The sequence below is a fragment of the Hemicordylus capensis genome, chromosome 2 (assembly GCF_027244095.1).
Source record: "Hemicordylus capensis ecotype Gifberg chromosome 2, rHemCap1.1.pri, whole genome shotgun sequence".
NCBI classification, from domain to species: domain Eukaryota; kingdom Metazoa; phylum Chordata; class Lepidosauria; order Squamata; family Cordylidae; genus Hemicordylus; species Hemicordylus capensis.
In genome coordinates, this window is record NC_069658.1 from 259,957,501 (window position 1) to 259,977,240 (window position 19,740).

The 19,740-nt window shown below is 47.1% G+C and overlaps 1 protein-coding gene across 2 annotated transcripts; it reads left to right on the plus strand.

Annotated features, from left to right (window-relative positions):
- Positions 1–1,413: 1,413 nt before the first annotated feature.
- Positions 1,414–19,322, plus strand: LOC128341982 (early activation antigen CD69-like). Of its 2 annotated transcripts, XM_053288714.1 has the most exons (6): positions 1,414–1,530; positions 2,803–2,934; positions 6,383–6,475; positions 8,281–8,459; positions 17,026–17,129; positions 18,814–19,322. In XM_053288714.1, exons 3-6 carry the CDS (start codon positions 6,418–6,420, stop codon positions 18,956–18,958), a joined length of 486 nt encoding a protein of 161 aa, XP_053144689.1. In that variant the 5' UTR covers positions 1,414–1,530; positions 2,803–2,934; positions 6,383–6,417; the 3' UTR covers positions 18,959–19,322. The 2 variants fall into 2 exon arrangements, with proteins under 2 accessions (XP_053144689.1, XP_053144690.1); XM_053288715.1 differs by lacking the exon at positions 2,803–2,934 and having other exon boundaries at positions 1,476–1,530.
- Positions 19,323–19,740: the final 418 nt, after the last annotated feature.

Below are 19,740 nucleotides of genomic sequence, written 5' to 3' on the forward strand. Positions count from 1 at the left end.
TGGAATCTAGCCTTCCTGTTTGATTCATCCACTTCCGTTCATCCTTCTATCACATGGATAGAGAATGGGGCGTCTTGCCAGGAACCAAAGAGGATTAGACTAAATTCCCACAGTTATACTTGTTGCCTGATTGAATGAAGTCAAACAACAAGGGCGCAGTGTTTTTTTAAAAAAGGCTTTTATTTCATGTAATGAAAGACACGAGCACAGTCAGAGAACATCTGGCTAATACTGCATGCCCAAGCCATACAGTTGGCTAGCTTTTATAGGTGTCAAACATACAAGTATATCAACAAAGCAATTAATACATGTTATTTGTTATTAAACATACATATTCCAGAGGTGCCACCTAGAGCTTGGGAAAATGAGCTACTACCTGGCCTTTCTGACAACTTTAATCCCTATTGTATCTCCTCGTACCAGCAAGATCCTCTTTCTGCTGACTGAGGAATTTAGCTAATGGCCTGTGTTTGACAGGTCCTGGTACCTGTTATCTCTGGTGGGCTTCTTGACCCACATTCTTGAGAGGGGCCTCCGTCTTTGACTTTGGCCTCTGTTACTGAGAGGCTTCTCAATTCTGAGCAACCTGCCGGCTTTATATTCTATTAGGGATCTGAACCAAACTACTTTGAATTATACTTTGATACACACTTTTATATACTTATTTGTAGGCCTGGATTAAACAATTCATTATCAACCGCTTGCCCAACCTTATACATATTTATTTAGAGTCATGTCTCGATGAGTTCAGTTCATTCTTACATTTACAATTTCATTAAGGGAGCAACTAGCTTTTGAGGCTAGAAGCAAGTTGCATGGGATGCCCTTGGGTGACTTTTCATTTTGTTTTGCAAGCTGAACTTCAATGGTGGGGGGTGGGGGGAAGAAGGCCAGGAAAAAAGAGAGAGAAACTCAGGTAGATGGCATGAAAAAAGAGATGAAATGGGAAATAATGGGGATGGTGGTGCTTGCAGAGTCATGGAATTCAGGAAAGGATGGAAGCAAAACAGCAGACATTTGGGGGGAAATGGTGGCCAGAGAGGGCTAGGGAGCAAAGAACACTGCAGGAATAAGACCCAGCACCAGACTTCAGTTTGGGAAAGAGAAGAGAAGTGCCCACAGTAGTGACAAAAAGGAAGAGAGAAGAAGGAAGCGGAATGAAGCAGATCACAGTTCTTTGTCCTGCTTGGGAGCAACAACAGCTATAGAAAGAGAAACTGTAAGGAAAGCCAATGGACAGGGAGAATTGAGTAGCAGCTGTAGGGAAATTGGGTTGGACAGAGGATGTAGCTCAGTTTCCTGAAGTCTTATTATTTAACAAAAATGCAATTTCCGGAGGCAGTGAGTCACTCAGAAGGCTGATCAAATCCTTGAGTCTGTACAGGACAATTTGTCCGTACTTCGTTGTGGCAGTGTGAAGATGGTTAGGTGTTAAATAGAGGTGCTGAGCTGAGACCCGAGGCCAGAGTCAGGGCTGAGGGTCCAAGCCAGAGAGGCAAGTAAGATCTGGAATGAGGTCAGGTTGATCAGGTAAGAGGTTTGGGCCAGTGGCTGAGGAGGCTGGAACAGAACTTGAGCTAGAGCAGGAACCTTAGAGCTGGGTCTAGGAGGAACTCATGAAGTAGAGCTGATGCACCAGCCAAGGTCAGGTTGAAAATCCTGTGCTTATATAGGGAACTGGAGCCCTGCCTCTTCAGGTAGCTGAGACAGGCCCAGATCTGTGACAGCTGCCTGAATTGGCCTCCCTTCTTCCAGAGCAGGCCCTGGGCTGCCAGACAGGAACTTTGCTGCCAATGCTTGAGCTTAGCCCAATCTTGACATTGCCTCTGTTCCTCATGGGAATTCCAGGGATGGATTAGAGGGCCCGCTGTGGGGTAATGGATCCCCTGTGTTCTCAAGTTTTTCTGGAGGAGCTTCAGTAAAAGAGGCAATTTCCAGATATCCAGGAGCTATGGTTCCTGGGGACCTTCCTTATTGCAGGAGGGGGTCCAATTAGAGTGTGATCCTCCTCCTCCTCCCTTGAGGAAGCCTCCTCAGGATCTGAGTTGGAGATAGTGATCCTGACTCAGCTGGGGGTATTACATCTTGGCTTGAGGGAAAGAGAGAAAAGACAGGATAGCCTATCAAATAACATACTCGAAGAGTGCATGATGTGTTTTTAATGCAACATTTGCCTGAGGCACTTTTTACAGTGGAGATTCATCACCTTTTATTTATTGTTATTTTAATATATTTAAGAGTGGGTGAGGGGGTTGACTTTGGAAAGCCCCAAATGATTGCTTCAGGGGAGAAGGGAGGTTCAAGCTCTCACGCCTGTGAATCCTCATAGGTTTTCCATTTCTTGTATTATATTTATAATATTTAGTAGTTTCACTTAGTAGTCAAACTAAGTCAAATGTTTGACTTAGTAGTCAAACATTTTTCTCACATTTCCTTTATATAGAAGAATGAAGCTTTAATCTGTATATTTGACAGACTGTCATTAATTGAATTTGAAGAGGTAAGTGAGTTAGTATAAATCAATACTGATTGATTTATATCAACCAAATTGTGTGTTTTTTTTAAGTGGCAGCTGTAACCAAAAGTTAAACACATGAACAATTGGAATTGAAGCAATTAAAAAATCCAGTTAATTAAAAAAATATCATCTCTAATTATTTGGAGGTATTCTGCCTTTGTACATGGATATTATATTGATTGCATTACGATGTATGGTAATAGTAGTTGATGACTCAGCATATTTTCTTGAGGTCTGTTCTAAGTAGTACTGTTACTAAGAATGGATGATCATCCTTCTTACAGACTTCTCCCCATCATTCCTAAAACCACACATATTTCACACCTGCTTTGGCTTTTCTGAGAGAGGAGCTGATCCACTTTGCATGGTTTCCCCACCTCTGAACATAAGAAATGAGACATAGAACTAAGAAACAGGTAAGAAGCTGAGCAAAACGAGTAACATGGTGAGGAGGGCAAGGAAGTGAAGCTCCTCCCATGCACCACAGTAAGCTCAAAAACAAGCCTCCCCTAACATCATAAGATAGTGAGGTGACTCTCACAATTGGTGAGACCCACCTTCAAAGGGTTTGCAGATGATCCTCAGAAAGTCCAGGGTGGTCGATCACGACAGCTGGCTCTGTCACGGAGCTGGCAGAGGCTGTGGGGATCGGGGCCAGCGCGGCCCCTGGAAGTTCCAGGATGCCCCGTGTGAACGGGGCATCCTGGAGAGACCCCCAGGGTCGGGAGGCTTGTTTTAGCCTCCCGCTGGGGGTCTCCTCATGTGTTGCCACGGCACAGAGCTGTGCCATGGCAACACATGATAAAAAAAGACAGGGTTAACGGAGTGCTCGCTCCGTTAATCTCAGCTAAGGGGAGGGGGAATTAGGAGAGTTTGCTGCCGGGAGCTATGCGGCTGCTGTGGCAGCAGACGATCTGCAAAAAGTGGGCTAGGCTCCCTTAGCCCGCTTTTTGCTGATCATGAGAATCTCCTCAGTATCTGTTTTTTTAAAAGCCCTGGAGACAGAACCAGCCACAAAGCTAGAGCACAAGCAGGAGTATAGGGCAGGAGTGACCAACCTGAGGCTCTCTTCAGCTGTTGTTGGACTACAACTCCCATCATCCCAGGCACAATTTTTCAGGCTGGGGAAGATGGGAGGTGTAATCCAACAGCAGCCTGGAGAGCCTTTGGTTGGCCACTCCTGGTATAAGGGCGATCTACTGTTTTGCAGAAAGTGGCAGCATGTATGACACCCTTTGTAATATGTGCTCTTTAAACATACAGGGTAAAGTGAACAGGAAATCCTACCAGATAGATCCTCCAGAGAGCAGCTTGGGCACCCTCCTCTCAGGCTGCACTCCCAGTTTCAGCTAACTCTATAACCCTATTCAGATGTTAGCTGTCTAGTCATATATAGGAATGTGCACAAACAGGTTCATGCACTGGTTCGGCACCATGAGGAGGGGAACAGAGTCTTTTTTAAAAGGAGAGCAGGTCCTTACCTGATCTCCATTGCCACATGCAGCTTCCTGCAGCGGTAGTGCTTGTTTCAAGTACCCGTGCATGGTGCCAGCATGCACATGGCACCTGCGTATGCATGGATGCCATGTGCTCGCTGGTGCTGTACGTGGGTACTGGGACAAGTGCTGCCCCAGCAGCAGCAGCAGCAGCAGCAGCAAGCTCTCCTCTTTTAAAAGATCCTACTCCCTGCTCCCCTCCCCATGGTGCCGCACCAGTGCACGAATCTTGGTTTGTGCACATCCCTATTCACATATACACATTTCTGTGTGAATGCCCCTGTCCTTGCCTCATGCTGTGGGGAGGGCCAGTTGTCCCAGCCCCTGCACGAGGCCCAAGAAGAATCCTATTTGGCCACGGGCTGCAGGGGCAGGGCTTCGGGGCAGCTTCGGTGGCTCCCTGCCCCAGTTTCATTCTCAGTCCAGCGGAGGATTCTGAGCGAAGAGGAGCTCTTGGCAGCAGCTCCTCTTCATTGGCGGCTAGCTGTTGTGCGGTCCTCGGCCTCAAGCAGAGGCGGAGGCCAGGGGCGTAGCTAGCCCACCGGCAGCCCGTGTGCGGCTGCAGCGGGCGCCCAGATAGCCCCACCCCTGCGTCTGACGTCAGACACAGGGGACGTGGTCTGGCTCCCTAACGGAGCCTTGAGGCTCCGTTCGGGAGAAGCAGCTTAACTACTGAAGGGGCTGCTTGGTCCCTTCAGCAGTTAGACAAAGGCTGGTGCTGTGTTTGCAACGCATCCCAGGAGCAGCTCTTCTCTGCAGTGAAGAGCCGCTTCTGGGCTGCGTTGCGAACGCAGCACCAGTCTGAGCTCCTGAAGGGACCGCGCGGCCCCTTCAGGAGCTAGTTAGGCTGGCGCTGCGTTCTCAGCACACAGCCAGGAGCGACTCTTCCCTGCCTTTGCAGGGAAGAGCTGCTCCTGGCTGGCGCTGTGAATGCAGCACCAGCCTTAGTTTAGCTCCCAAAGGGGCCGCGCGGCCCCCGCTCGGAAGCTAAACTACCACCCCCACGTCTGATGTCAGATGTGGGGGGCATGTCGGGGCCGCTCTCACGGCTCCTGATTGGTCAGCGGCCCGGGTTCTTTGAACCCGTTGGCCCAATGGTGGCTCCGCCCCTGGTGACCACCCTTGGATAGTTGAATGGGTGATTGGTCAATTGCTCCCTTGTGGTTTGTGCAGCCCAGAGAAGATGATTCGCCATGAAACCGGCTTCAGGACTTCGCAAACCCTTGGCCTGCGCTGTCCGGGGTGTGCAAAACCTAGAAGGATCCAGGCCCCCTTGGGGGGTTGGCGGTGAAGGGGAGGGAGCAGGCTTACACCTGCTGCCTTCCTGAGCTAGGGTGTGTCACCCAAGCAAGGCGCGGGACAGATAGGGAGACCCTGACTCACTGTCTCTACTCCCAATGCCCCTAGTGGTCGTTAGGACAGTTGGTGCAAAAGGTCGATGCACTGGAAGTTCATCTCCAACAAAAACAGACACACATTATTCCCCATGGGCATCCTGTCATGCAACTGTGCTTGCCCTGTTACAGAACTCCATTGACCAACAAAGGTCAGTGAGGCCTTCTCTGGGGAGCGGGGGCAGTGAGGGCAGCAGGACATAACTTTTAAAGAAGCTGAACGTACCTGCTGCCAGCTCCCAGCATCTTGAGAGAACTGGTGGCAGCCAACCCATCCTCCCATGGGGAGGGTGTCCTGCCTCCACCTCTCAGCTGGCCTCCATGACAGATGGACTGGGCCTTGTCTATGGCTGCCCCAGAGCTTTAGAATGTGCTCCCTGTCAAAGTAAGAGCTTCTTCATCTCTGGTTGCCTTTAAAAAGACCCTTAAGATGCACCTGTTTTCTCAGGCTTTTAGTTAAAAGCATTTTAAAAACCATTTTAATTGTTTTTATTCTGTTTTTACTGTCGCTGTGTTTTTGAACAGTGTACACCACCTGGGGGTCAGCATAGCATAGTGGTTAGAGTGTTGGACTAGGGCTGGGAAGACCCGAGTTCAAATCCCCATTCAACCATAAAACTCACTGGGTGACTCTGGGCCAGTCATGTATGTCTCATCCTAACCTACCTCACAAGGTTGTTGTGAGGATAAACATAACCATGTACACCACTCTGGCTCCTTGCAGGAAAAGCGGGATAGAAATGTAAAAAAATAAAATAATAAAATAAATAGGACAAATAAACAAATGAATACATTTTAACCTGGCCCTGGCATTAATAACTGACATCACCATCATGAAGATTTTGATTTGGTGTTTTTGTTCATGTGGTCAGACTGTGGGCTGGGGGGGGGGGGGAACCAATGAGATACATCCACTCCTTGCCTTTCACTGGGCATCCATTCCAGCATTATTTGTATGTCTTATTTCCTTTCAGGGAATCGCTTCAACCATTGCTGTAAAATCCTTGTCATGGACATCTTAATGCTAATCATTGTCATCATCATCACTGTGTGCCTGCATGGACGAAGTAAGTGCGTGGTTCTAGGTCAGTGAAGCCAGTGATGTTGCCACACGTTCACCTCTCTTGGGTTTCACCTGTTTGACTTTTGAAGCCAGCGTGAGAGCTACTTTCCTGTGGTTTCCTCCCATCCAATTCGGGAAGAAAGGCAGATCTGCCTTTATTCTTCTGTTAAATGGTTGAGTTCACTAACATTCATCTCTGTAGGCCTTAAACTAGCCTAGTAACATTTTTCATAGTCTAGAAACAATTGGGTCATATTTGCTGGTTCCACATTTGGAGGTCTTGTTTACATGCTGGTTCCATCCCTGTGAATGTTCCTTTTGAGGCAGCCCAGTTCAGCTACAGAATAAGCTGCTTAGGAGGTTCTGGAACTCCTTTCCTTGTAGTTTTTCATGAAAAGATTAGGCAGACATCTTGGGGATGCTTTAGATCAGGGATTCTCAAACTTGGGTCCTCAGGTGTTATTGGACTTCAACTCCCATAATCCCCAGCCTCAGTGGTCTTTGGTTGGGGATTATGGAAGTTGAAGTCCAATAACACCTGAGGACCCAAGTTTGAGAATCACTGCTTTAGATACTGAGGCTATTCACACGAGCATGCAAAATTGGGCCAAGGGATCCCAGCCCGATTTTGCACGCTCATGTGAACCACCAGGATCGGGCCTGGTCCCAGTGGCTACACAGTGGCAAACCCACCTAAGTATCCTACTGCTTAAATGAGGTTAAGGGAGCAAGCATGCCCTTGACCTCATTTTGTGATCGTGTGTCTGCCGCGGCTGCTTGCAGCCACGGCAGGCACACTTGGGGAGCGAGGGGGATCCCAGTAATGCACCCCGCACTCATGTGGTGCATTATTGGGGCTCCAGGAGGCAGGGCAGTGTGTCCTGGTGCCCCAACCCCTAATGCTGCCGGATGAGCTGCAGGAGAGCCACCGCACATCTGGGCAGGCGATCTGCCCATGCAGGGACTGGTGGAAGATCGTCTGCGGGAAAGGAAAGATTAACGAGCCAGCGTGGTGTAGTGGTTAGCGTTTTGGACTAGGACCGAGGAGACCCGAGTTCAAATTCCCATTCAGCCATGAGACTTCCTGGGTGACTGGGCCAGTCACTTCTCTCTCTCAGCCTAACCTACTTCACAGGGTTGTTGTGAAAGAGAAACTCAAGTATGTAGTACACCGCTCTGGGCTCCTTGGAGGAAGAGCAGGATATAAAATGTGTAAAACAAAAAACAAAAAAAAACCCTCCTTCCCCACAGACAGCCCGTGAGCTCTTCTCACTGATTGTGAGAAGAGCTCTATTATAATATAATATAACAATATTATATTATTAGATATTATTAATATCCCATTATTATTGTTGTTGTTGTTAGTATTATTATTTAGTAATGGGATTGGTAAGAGGGTCCATTTGATACCTCTTGTTCAGAGATCCACCCATTTAGGCTTAGCTCACTAGGCTAGCCAGCCATTATCTGTGGTCACCACCAATCCCCTCTTTCCCCTCAGATCCTTTTCTAGCACACAGGCAGAGGGGTTAGGAGAGAAGTGGATTTTCTTTCATTTGCACTGGGATATAGAGATGGTAAGAAACCTTGGGAGCCCTTTCCTACTGCTGTTTATTTTCTCGGAATTGGGAGTGAAAATGAGACCTCTGGTGAGGAGAGTTGTGTGGTGTTTGGTGTCCTGCTCACCAGAGGGCTGTGGGCACTCGCCACTGGTGAGCTGGCAAATGAATCTGTAGATGCTTGCCTTTGGTCCTCACAAATGGTCATGCTCTAAGACAGAAGAAACGTTTTCTTGTCTTTCCTTTTCAGCACCACAATGCCCTGACACACCTGCTCCAGTGCCCTCTACAGCCTGCCCCTCTCGGTGGATCAACTATAAAGGGAAATGCTACTTTTTCTCCGAGGAAGAAAGAGACTGGACTTCTGCACAGAGCTTTTGCACTTCCCGTGGCTCCTCCCTGGCTGTAATACAGAGCGAGCCAGAAAAGGTAAGAGTGTCAAACATATGTGACACTTCTAAGTATGTGAGAGAATTATTTCCTAATGTGCTAAGGAAGATCTATAGTACCCCTGAAACAGTGGCGGCCTGTGGGAGGCACCTTTAAGAGTAAATAAATTCGGTGCTTACCTCTGCTCCCACTGCACCCGAACACTGTTTCGCGAAGCAGCATGCCGCCCAGCAGCCCCCGCGGCGGGGAATCGCCTCCGCCACTCACCTGGCCACTGGCGGGGGCTCGGCTCCGTGGAAGCCAGGTGAGTGGCAGAGGCGATTCCCCGCCGTAGGGGCTGCAGGGCGGCACGCTGCTTCGCCGAACAGCGTTCAGGTGTGACGGGAGCAGAGGTAAGCACCGAATTCATTTACTCTTAAAGGTGCGTCCCGCTGCCGCCCCCCAGTGGCGTGTTCCCGGGCCACCACTGCCCTGAAAGAAGCACAATGATGTAACTTGATGTTACTTGCATTATCATAACCCGATGTGAACAAACTCTCCTTCTTGACTGCTGGACCACTGTTTGGGTTGACAGCTTTTCACAAAGGTTGGGTGAAGATATTGAAATGCAGGATTTAAGGAAAGTGATGAGAGACAGGAATGTTCTATGGTTAACCGTGACATAAGAACATAGGAAAAGTCCTGCTGGATCAGACCAAAGATCCATCTAGTCCAGCATCCTGCTTCGTGCAGTGACCAGCCAGGTGCATCTAGGAAATCTGCATGTAGGGAATTCTGGGCAACCGCCCCCTATTGCTGATGTTCCCTAGCACCTGGGGTTTAGCGATATGCCTCCTATGATTCTGATGGAAATATACAGCTATCAAGGTTAGTAGTTGTTGGTAGCCCTTTCTTCCATGAATTTGTCTAATCCACTTTAAAAACCATCTAAATTGGTGTCCATCACCACATCCAGTGGCAGTACATGTGAAGCAGGCTGGGATTGGAGTAGGATGACAAAATGCAACAGACTCTTGAATAGAAGGCAGAACTCTTGTGCCTCCAGCAATTACCTAGAAGGGGGAATTTCGGCAGCTGCAGTATATTGGGTCCTACTGCTGCAGGAATTGCAGCTGCTAAAATTCTCCTCTATGCATAGTTATTAAAGGCCCACAAGTCTTTTTCAAAAACTTGAGAAAACATGCTTGTAGAATAAATGGCACAATAGATAGATAGATACATAGAAGCAGATTGGGGCAGGTGACACACAGCCATTATTTTTATTTATAAGTATATAACAGGCCTGTGCACATTCAGAAAATTCAGATTCAGATTTGGAGCCAACCAATCCAACTTTGACAATGTCAGATTTGGATTCTATGGGCTCTGGTGATGTTGGATGTATTTGAAATCATTTGGAAAACTGTTGAAGAAAAAGATGCCAAAAATGGGCAGTGCATGGAGCACCTCCCCACTTTTCAGTGCAACCTTTGACATTTTAGGAAAGGCTGGCTGGCCATGGAGTGCTGGAATTGTGCAGAGCAGAGCAACCTGTGTTGGAGAGCACTCAGAGTTGGCCATCACAGCCCAAGCAGGAAGAGAGTGTTGGTGGTGATATGTAGTGGTGTTGGTGGTTGGTTGGAGCTTGGCTTCAGGCAGGCAGGCAGGAGATCTAATGCACAAGGATAATAAAGACATCTGTGTCCCTCCCCCACAGCCCATTGATTGGTGAAGAAGCATGACTCTTACCACTCAAGAGTCTGAAACCACTCCCTTCAGACCTCTCTCTTTAGATTTAAGAACTATAGATTCAAGCTAAAAAGCACTGAATTTCTAAACTTTTGCATTTTTCTCAAGCAGGGGCGTAACTAGGGGAGAGGGGGGCCCTCTCCCTGGCGGCCCCTCAGAATGAGGGAGATAATGAAGAAAATAGGGAGGGGTGGATCTGGGGGCCCTCAGGAGCTGGGGGCCCAGGTTCTTTGAACTCATCAGCTCAATTATAGCTATACCCCTGTTCTCAAGCTCCCACCCCTAAAAAAACCCCATGAAAAATAAACTAAAGAACATTATTTTAACCAATTTATTGAACCCTGGGTGACAATCCCACCAAAACATGTTGCAGGCACCAATCCTCCAAAATTGGAGAACTGGTAGGGTTGCCAACTTGGTAGGGTTGCCAGCTTGGAAGCACCTTAAAATCAATACGCAAGTTCTGGTGATATCAGATAGCTGCCTATTTTTGAATGACCCCCTGAATCTGATACTGTAGTACAGATGAGCCCCACAGCAAATGGATGGGAAACAGGGGGAGGAATTTTCCTGATTTTTCCAGTGGAAAAATTTCAATAATTTTATTTTTCAGAATGAATGATCTAACTTTTGTAAAGAGATCACTTTCAATATGGCTAGGTTTTGCTACATTGTTTGTATTATATGCTCTAGTCTTATGTAATGATTTTTGTTGTACTGTCTGATCTACCATCGTAATAAAGTTTATCTATCTATCTATCTATCTATCTATCTATCAGAATGAGTGAAATACTTATTAAAGTAATGTTTTAAACTAATAATGTTACAGGCAATTATACTGCTGCAAGACTCCTGTTGCCATATTATTCCAGTCTCTTCTTCCAGGCCAGTAATGGCTTCCCCGTAAGGTGAACTGAGGCAATCACTTCAGGCATGCCTTTGGGGGGCCTCTTGGGGGGAGGCAGAATGTGCTCCTGTCACCCTGTGTCCCCTTGCCTCCTACCTGGGTAGTTCATGTTGGCTTCACACCTGAGGATGACAGACGAAATGCCTCTTTCCCACACCCGCCTCATCCCACCCCAGACTGGCGTCAAGAGAACCCTGTTGCTAACACCACACCACCCCCCACTTCCCAAGCCGATGCAGCTCTTTGGAGAACAGGTTGCCATCACATGGGAGGCTGCTGGGCTTCTCCACACTGCCTTGGTAGCCAGTGGCGGCGGCAGCAGCAGCAGCAGCAAGTGGTATCTCCTTCTTCGCTTCCACTGTGTCTCCTTTCCTCCAAGCATGGGAAGGAGACCTAGTGAGAATGAGGGAAGAGAGACCTCCTGCTGCTACCACTGCTGGCTTAATTATGGCTTTTTACCACCCAGGAAAGAAGCATTATGACTTCTTCCCATCCAGCAAGACAGCTTTACGCTATTAAGAGAATACACAGTTTTAGGAACTTTCCCCATCTCATTCTCCACAAAAGAAGAAAATGACAACAGCCCCTGAGGTGATAATGATGATAATGAAATAAATAAATAGTAATAAATATACTGCTTTTTATTTATTATTAATATAAAATAAATAAATATACTGCTTTTTAAACAAACAAACAAAAAGTTCTCAAAGCTGTTTTTACAGAAAGAGGAAAAAGATGGTTTGCTGTCCCCAAAGGGCTCACAGTCTAAAAAGAAACACAAGGTACACACAACAGCTCCTGGGAAGGATGCTATGCTAGGCTGCATAAGAACTAGTCTTCTCTCCTGCTAAATATGAGAGAACCAACTCTCTGCTATGCACAGTGCAGCAGGCTGCAGTGCAGGGCCTTAATTCAGCATTGGGCCCAGGGTGATGATGGCCCCTCCTGCCCTGGGCTTCAGCTTAGTCTGGATGTATATGTGGTTGTACTTGTCCTGTCCTTTCTCTGAGGATGGGGGTTCCAAGAACTGTCGGCACAAATGGAAAGGCCAGGATGGAGGTGCAGGACCACAGAGCTCTGAGTGAGCACCTTGCTTTGATGGGATCCAGGGTTCTGTTGAAGCCCTAAATTAAATGTCCTGAGGCCTAGAGACTCCTTCTCACTCAGTCTCTGGTCTGACTTTCTGGAGAGAGAAGAGTCTTAAAGAGTCCAGAGTCTTATGCTCCTCCTTCCCATCAAATGCCTCCTGGTTTGCTGCCACTGCTGATGCACTCATCATCATAGGGAGTGTGTGTGTGGGGTGGTGGTGGTAAGAAAGGGGCTGGTTTTTCAAGGAAGTCAGGCTTAAGGGTTTCAAACTGGGTGTTCTTGTTCCTGGGGCTCCAGGCTGATTTGCCCCATCTCCAGCTCAATGTCAGGGCCTGGGCCTGGGTCCAGTACTGGTCTAGCTAGCCCTTCCTCCTCAGGCTCTGAATCTGAGCTGCTGCTTGAGACAGGGGTTGTAAAAATACTCATTTACTAGTCCTGGATATAGCATTTGCTAGTCCTATGTTGCATTGTTGCAACAAAGAGCAGGTAGCAACAATTTTAACTAAGGCAACCATAACAGTGCCAGTTTTAGCCATGACCAGTAGAGGGCAGACGGGCTCAACAAAAATTGGCTGAGACTGTGGAAAGGCAAGGGGCCTGAGATTTGGATTTTGCAAAGTAGAGCAAATGGTTCCATGTTCAAACCAGCTGAATGTGGCATTTACCTGGGCACTTTCCAGATTACCTGCTCAACAGTGGCAAAATGCTTCAGTTCGGGCAAATCGCATTCAAAACATAAATAGCAAAGCCCCCAGCAGGGGGAGCAATCTCGCAAAAACTAACAACCGGAAAATACAGTGACCTTTTTATGCCAGACCTACGTTTTAGCAATACATTGCAGTGATTAAATCCAAAACAAGGCATTGGAACTGTGAATGGCACCCTACTGTCAGCAGCGCGTAGGGACTGCAGTGTCACAACACAGGAAGTGCGGAAGCACACTTCAGAGATACATTGGGACCCCATTGCAGGGTCTAATCTGGAAAGCGCCCTGGTATAGCTGCTGAAGATGCCAGAATAAGCAGTCAAGGTATAAGGGCCACTAGGTCTTAAAGGAACAGAGCACTAAGCAGTTCTGAAGCAAGACTGAGCACTGAGGGATGCATCAGGCCTAGACAATCCAGACTAGTGCAGAATGGATGTTTGGTAAAAAGAAAGCATTTGAGTCCTCTGGGATTGTGGGAAAACAACTGCCAAGGTATAGGAGGAACTAGTTGTACCATTTGTTGTCACCCCTCCCTATTCTCCACTCTTTTCTCCCCTTTTGTCTCTGGACTTCTAAGCTATTTGCCATTGGGGTTTTTTGTACTTCACATACTTTCACACATACTATAAGTGCTTGGGAACTTTGTCTCTTGCTTTATTTGGGAGAACTAGAGGGAGCGAATAATGTCACAGTATAATTGAATTTGCCATCTGTACTAATCAAATTTCAATATGCATCATTGTGCTCAGTATAGGTGGATGTGGTGTATTTCTCAGCCCCCATGCACACTTTGAGGCTTGCTTTAAGAATTCTCTTTCATCCTCATTTCTGTGCTTCTATTATGCTATACCATACACCTTGCATCCAACAGCGTTTTTGTCCTCTTCTGACTTACTAGGCCTGTTCACATCACACAGCTGTTTCGCATGGGCTGAAGATTCTTACCGCATTAGTAGCACACAAGCAGAACTTTGGTTCTGTCAACAAACCCAAAAAGCACATAATTAAGACAGACACAATGTCCATTGTTAAAATTGGGAGCATAAAGTCCTTTGAGGCCTCCATGCCTTCCCAGCATGCTTTACACTGCCAGCAGATTAGAAATCCTCATGACATCAGCAGCTGCTCTCTGATTGGACATAAAGGAACAAAAGGCAGACCCAACCCTGCGGAGGTGGCTACATCCATAGGATCACAGAGTATGCTCTGCAGAGTGGCACATCCATGGATGGCAGCCCCTGTAGCCACAACACTCTATTATTTCCATACCTGCTGGATCCTGATGGTTGGATAGAAGAGGTGAGTCGATCCATATGGTCAGAAAAGCAAGGCATGAAAGCTCTCCTCTCCTCTTACCTTGATTAAAATCAGGGTACAAAAGCTGGTTTACCCTGCTTTGAGCAATCTGGGCTGCAAGGATTTGCATAGGTTCTTCATCATGGTCTCTGTTCTGTACATGAATGGGCTTTGCGCCTGCGCAGATGACATGTAATATAGCTAGTATAATTATTTGATTAAAAGTGATTGTTTATATCATAGTTCTATAGCCTGCGTGTAGTATAATAATAATAATAATAATAATAATAATAATAATTCGATTTCTATACCGCCCTTCCAAAAATGGCTCAGGGCGGTTTACAAAGAGAAATAACAAATAAGATGGCTCCCTGTCCCCAAAGGGCTCACATTCTAAAAAGAAACATAAGACACACACCAGCAACAGTCACTGGAAGTACTGTGCTGGGGGTGAATAGGGCCAGTTACTCTCCCCCTGCTAAATAAAGAGAATCACCACAGTAAAAGGTGCCTCTTTGCCCAGTTAGCAGGGGTGAGTGAAGTATTGATGTTGATGAGGGGAATTGCTCCTACTTCAAGGATTGTTAGCAAACCTAATAGAATGATTTACTTCTGGTTAAACAAATGATAAAAGAAAATCTCTGTGTGTGTCTGAAAGAGTGCATGAGTAAGCAAAGGACATACCAGTCCCCCAAAACATGGTAAAATGTTGGGAAGAAATGCCCAAAACGACCAGAGAAAACTGGATAAAATGCCAAAGACAGGAGAAAAGGAGTTGCTTGGAAAACAAGGACTAAGGTCGATCCTGGGATCAGAAGGATGTAAACATGGAACAGCAAACAACTTCAAAGACAGGCAACCCTTTTAAGTCTGGCATCAACAGATGTTTTATCTGAGAAGCACCAAAGATCGTGGGGCCCCCAGCTTCTCCCAACACCCCATTAAAGACTGATCACCTTTAAGTGGGGCTGGTAAGTTTGCATGTGTGAGTGAATGAACTATAGTTTAGCTAATACTTAGGGTGTAACAATAAACTGATGAACTAAATTCAGCTGGTGTCCTGGATCTGTTTTCTTTTTGGGACTTGTATTAGCCTATCCAAAGCAATACTCCTAATTACAGGTGACCCCCTTAATAATTGGTCACACAGAGACCACATTGGGAATTTTCAAAACTTCTATTTTTCTTGAGGTTTTTTGGCAGGAACCCCGCCCCCTCCAGTGGTATGTACCTGCATCGGCTTTCCCTCTTTCAGTCTTTCTTCATCCGCCAAAACATCAACTTCAGTTAGGAATGCTCCAAACTTCTAGATATATTTTTAAAGGGTGTTTTTTTGGTTATACCTTCTTATTAAATTTCTGTCTTACTCTCTTTTAGTTTCATATGCTCTTCCTTTCTATGTTTTGCATTATTTTTCACACACCCAACCCCTCCCCAACCCCCGAAGGGATCGGGAAGGACGAGGAATTGGCATTCTTTGGCATATGGCCAGTAAGGTTACCTTCAGTGTACAAGATGCAGGGCCAAGCTACCCTCAACAGATGGACATAACCTCTGCCTGTTTTGCCTTGGTGAGGCACATATCGTGGACAGGTGCACACACTGTCTAAAATTTACTAAACAGGTGTGCAAAAACAGAGCCTCTAAATTATGCTCGTGGTTGTGAAAGCAAGCACTATGGTTGTCACAAGCGTCTTCCATCCCCACCACTAGGCAATGCTCCACAGAAGAGAGTCCTGGACACTCCCAAGCTGCATCCTCAAGTTCACCCATGATAGGGATGTGCAGAACCGGTTCGATCATGAACCGGACTGCCATGAACCAGACCAGTTCGCAGGCAAACTGCTTTGAACCAGTTCTAGCTGATTCATCAAGCGGACCGGCCCAACTGATCATAACAGTATGATCACAATCCTGTTCATCCTTGCTCTTCTCCAGAAAGGAACATGGTTCACCTCTTTAGACTTGAAAGACGCATATCACCACTCACCATATGGCCCCCAACATCTAAAATACCTCTATCTCAAGATTGGGATGGAAACTTATCAGTTCAAGTTCCTACCTTTTGACCTAGCTTCTGCCCCCAGGGTGTTTACCAAGTTCATGGCTCCCGTGGTAGCCTTCCTCCAACAAAAGGGCATCCAAATCTTCCTATAGATGAAAGGCTGAATGAATGGCTGAATGTAGGATGTACCCCACACATCACAATGATTGCCATTGCAACTACTATAGATCTGCTAAGTCACTTGGGTCTTCAAATCAACCACACAAAGTCCCACCTTATCCCTTCCAGATGCATAGAGCTGATATGCCTTCTGTTCCATTCCACCAATGCCAAAATATACACAGAAGAATCCACGACCTCACCTCACTAGCCATGAGAGTGGCCTCAGGAGGCTATCACATGGCCAGGATGATCCAACAGCTACTAGGCTACACGGTCTCCATGATGTATGTCATTTTTCACATGCATCTATGATCCCACACCCTCCAACACTGGTTCCTCCACAACTTCGATCCACAGAGGGACTCTCAATCCCTCCACTTTCACTTGCCACAGACTATCAGACAGTCAATATCCTGGTGGATGCATACTCACCAGCTTACCCCTACCCCTACTCCTCCTCATTCTCCTTCAGCAAAGTTTTTCCTTTCTTGCACCTCACTTCCCACTGACATTTCTCACAGCCACCTGCAATACATGAAGCTCAGTCCTTTACCCACCCCTGTCTCTAATCCCACCCCTGTCTCTAATGTTGATTTTAAGACTTCTGAGTGCTACTTAAACAATTTGTAGTAAGCATAGCTAGAGTACAGGGGGACAGAAAATAAACTCATTTGAAAGCACTGTTCTAAACCTGTCTTTGTGTTCACCTAAGGTGTTCATGCTGCGCTACATGGGCAATATTGGTCACTGGTTTGGACTCCGGAAGGACCCTCACCAAACCTGGAAATGGGCAGATGGGACAGAATTCAACAACATGTGAGTTCTTGTTCTTCTCAGTGTCAGGGCTCTGGGATGGTAATAACAAATGCAAAGTAGGTGTAGACTGGCAATTCGTTAGTCTGAGATAGATCTGGCATTCTGTCACAATTGCTGATATCAGTGGATAGATTTTCGAATCACATGAACTCACCTTGCTCTTCTAGCTTGCTCAGGAAGCCCTCTAGAAGAAGTTGTAAGGAGCTCTGCCATAGGGATTTAAACCAATGTTTACAAGTAATGCATTGAAAGAAAATGGAATTAGGGAAAATTGGATTGAAGCCTGGGGGAAGCGCTTGGAATAAACAATGGAATAGTGCTGTGTGTGAAGGAATGGATTAGATTCATGTCTGTGGTCTTGGCAATGTAAATGGCATGACTGATGCTAGTTTGATGCAGCATAATGGCGCAGCGGTGAAATGACTTGCCTAGTGAGCAGGAGGTTGCTGGTTCAAATCCCCGCTGGTATATGGGAAACACCTATATCAGGCAGCAGCAATATAGGAAGGTGCTGAAAGGCATCATCTCACACTGCACGGGAGATCAGCAATGGTAAACCCCTCCTGTATTCTACCAAAGAAAACCACATGGCTCTGTGGTCGCCAGGAGTTAGTCATGTGCACGGACCGGTTCGGAGGCCATTCTAAAGGCCTCCAGACCGGTCCGGACACGGGGTGGTTTTGGTTCGGGTGGGGGGGTCCACAGGAGTACGGGGGGGGCTTTACTCACCCTCCCAAGAACGGCGCCGTATTTATGTGAATAAGCGGGTGGCATACCTCCCTGCCGCCCGCTTCATTCCCCCTCTCGGCGTTCCCTCCGTTCAGTCCCTGCCGCCCTCTTTAATGCCCCCGCTCGGCTGGTGGCTGCCCCATTCAAGCCTTCAAGACCCCTGCCAGCCCGGCCCTTCCCGGCCCTTCCCTTCCCTTCCCATCGCAAGGGGGACGAGCGGCAGAACTCCCTGCCTTCCCCCTTGCCGGCTGCGCTGCAAATGGCTTCTAAGAAGCCTTTTTCGCACATGCGCAAAAAAGGCTTCTTTTGCACGCATGCGCGAAAAAGGCTTCTTAGAAGCCATTTGCAGCGCAGCCGGCAAGGGAGAAGGCAGGGATTTCTGCCGCTCGTCCCCCTTGCGATGGGAAGGGAAGGGAAGGGAAGGGCCGGGAAGGGCCGGGCCGGCAGGGGTCTTGAAGGCTTGAATGGGGCGGCCGCCAGCCGAGCGGGGGCATTAAATAGGGCGGCAGGGACTGGGAGATACCCTGCCGCCCGATTCAGAATTTGAACGGAGGGAACGCCCAGAGGGGGAATGAAGCGGGCGGCAGGGAGGTATGCCGCTCGCTTACTCACATAAATACGGCGCCGTTCTTGGGAGGGTGAGTAAAGGCCCCCCCCGCCGTTATTTGGAACCCCCCACCCCAGTGCCGGACCGCAGCTCCGCGGTTCCGTGCATATCCCTACCAGGAGTCAACACCGACTTGAGAGCACAACTTTATTTTACTTTAACCCTGCTCTAGAAATTAAATAACAGAAGGCAGAGCTCTTTACCCATTTAACGAAAGATCCTGGAGTACATTTTTGTGCAGTACATTTTTGCTCTGAGCTATGTGGCTTTGAATGCCTTCCTTTCTCTTGAAATAGACAATGTTCAACCTGACTTGATTTGACTGTTATCTTGGTGCTTTTGTTGTAGATTGGAGCTGAAAGGAGAAAATGGAGACTGTGCATATCTGAGCACTGGCTTTGCCATGTCTTTGCATTGCTCCGTAAGAAGAAATTGGATCTGCAGCCAGCCTGATGCTTACACAAGGAGTAAGGGCCCTGCAGTCGGAGGGTGATAAGCCAGTGGACAGAGGTGCCATTCATTCCCCCACCTCCCCCACCAGATTTCAGGGTGGAAGTCTGGTCCCCCACAGCCCCAGGCTGCTGCGAAGCTTTGGAATGCACTCCCTGTTGAAATAAGAGCCTCTCCATCTCTGACAACATTTAAAAGGGCATTTAAGACACATCTGTTCACCCAGGCTTTTAATTAGATACTGTTTTAATAATTTTTAACATTGTTCTAAATTTTAAATTATTGTAATGTTTTTTTAATCTTTTTATTTTGTTTTGTTTGTATTGTTTTATTGTAAACTACCTAGAGATGTAAGTTTTGGGTGGTATAGAAATATGTCAAATAAATAAACTGAGTGCTGTGCACTGAAACAACTGTGTTGTGTTCTACCAGTATTGAGTTCTCATCTCATGCTGTGAGTTGGGGTCCTGGAGTGGATGAGTGGGATGATGTAGGGGGAAGAATGGCAGTTCAGTCTCCAAATAGCAAAGCAAAACCATTTTGGTGGAAGCAGCAAAGCAAGAGGTCTTAAGACAGTTCTTTAGTATTGAAGAACTACAAGGATTTATTTAAAGAAAAGGTTACAAATGAATGTGAAAAGGCCTGCAGCTTAATTTCAGCTGTAGCTCATGGCTGAAGAGAGAGACCAAAACAAACAGCCATCGCTGGAGAGACAAAATGTAGACTTGCACTGGAAGAACAAAGAGGGGAGGAGCCCAGCACTTTTATCCATGACCCCCAATCCCCCCACCCGTCACTATGAGACATTGCAGCTGAGAGCTGATG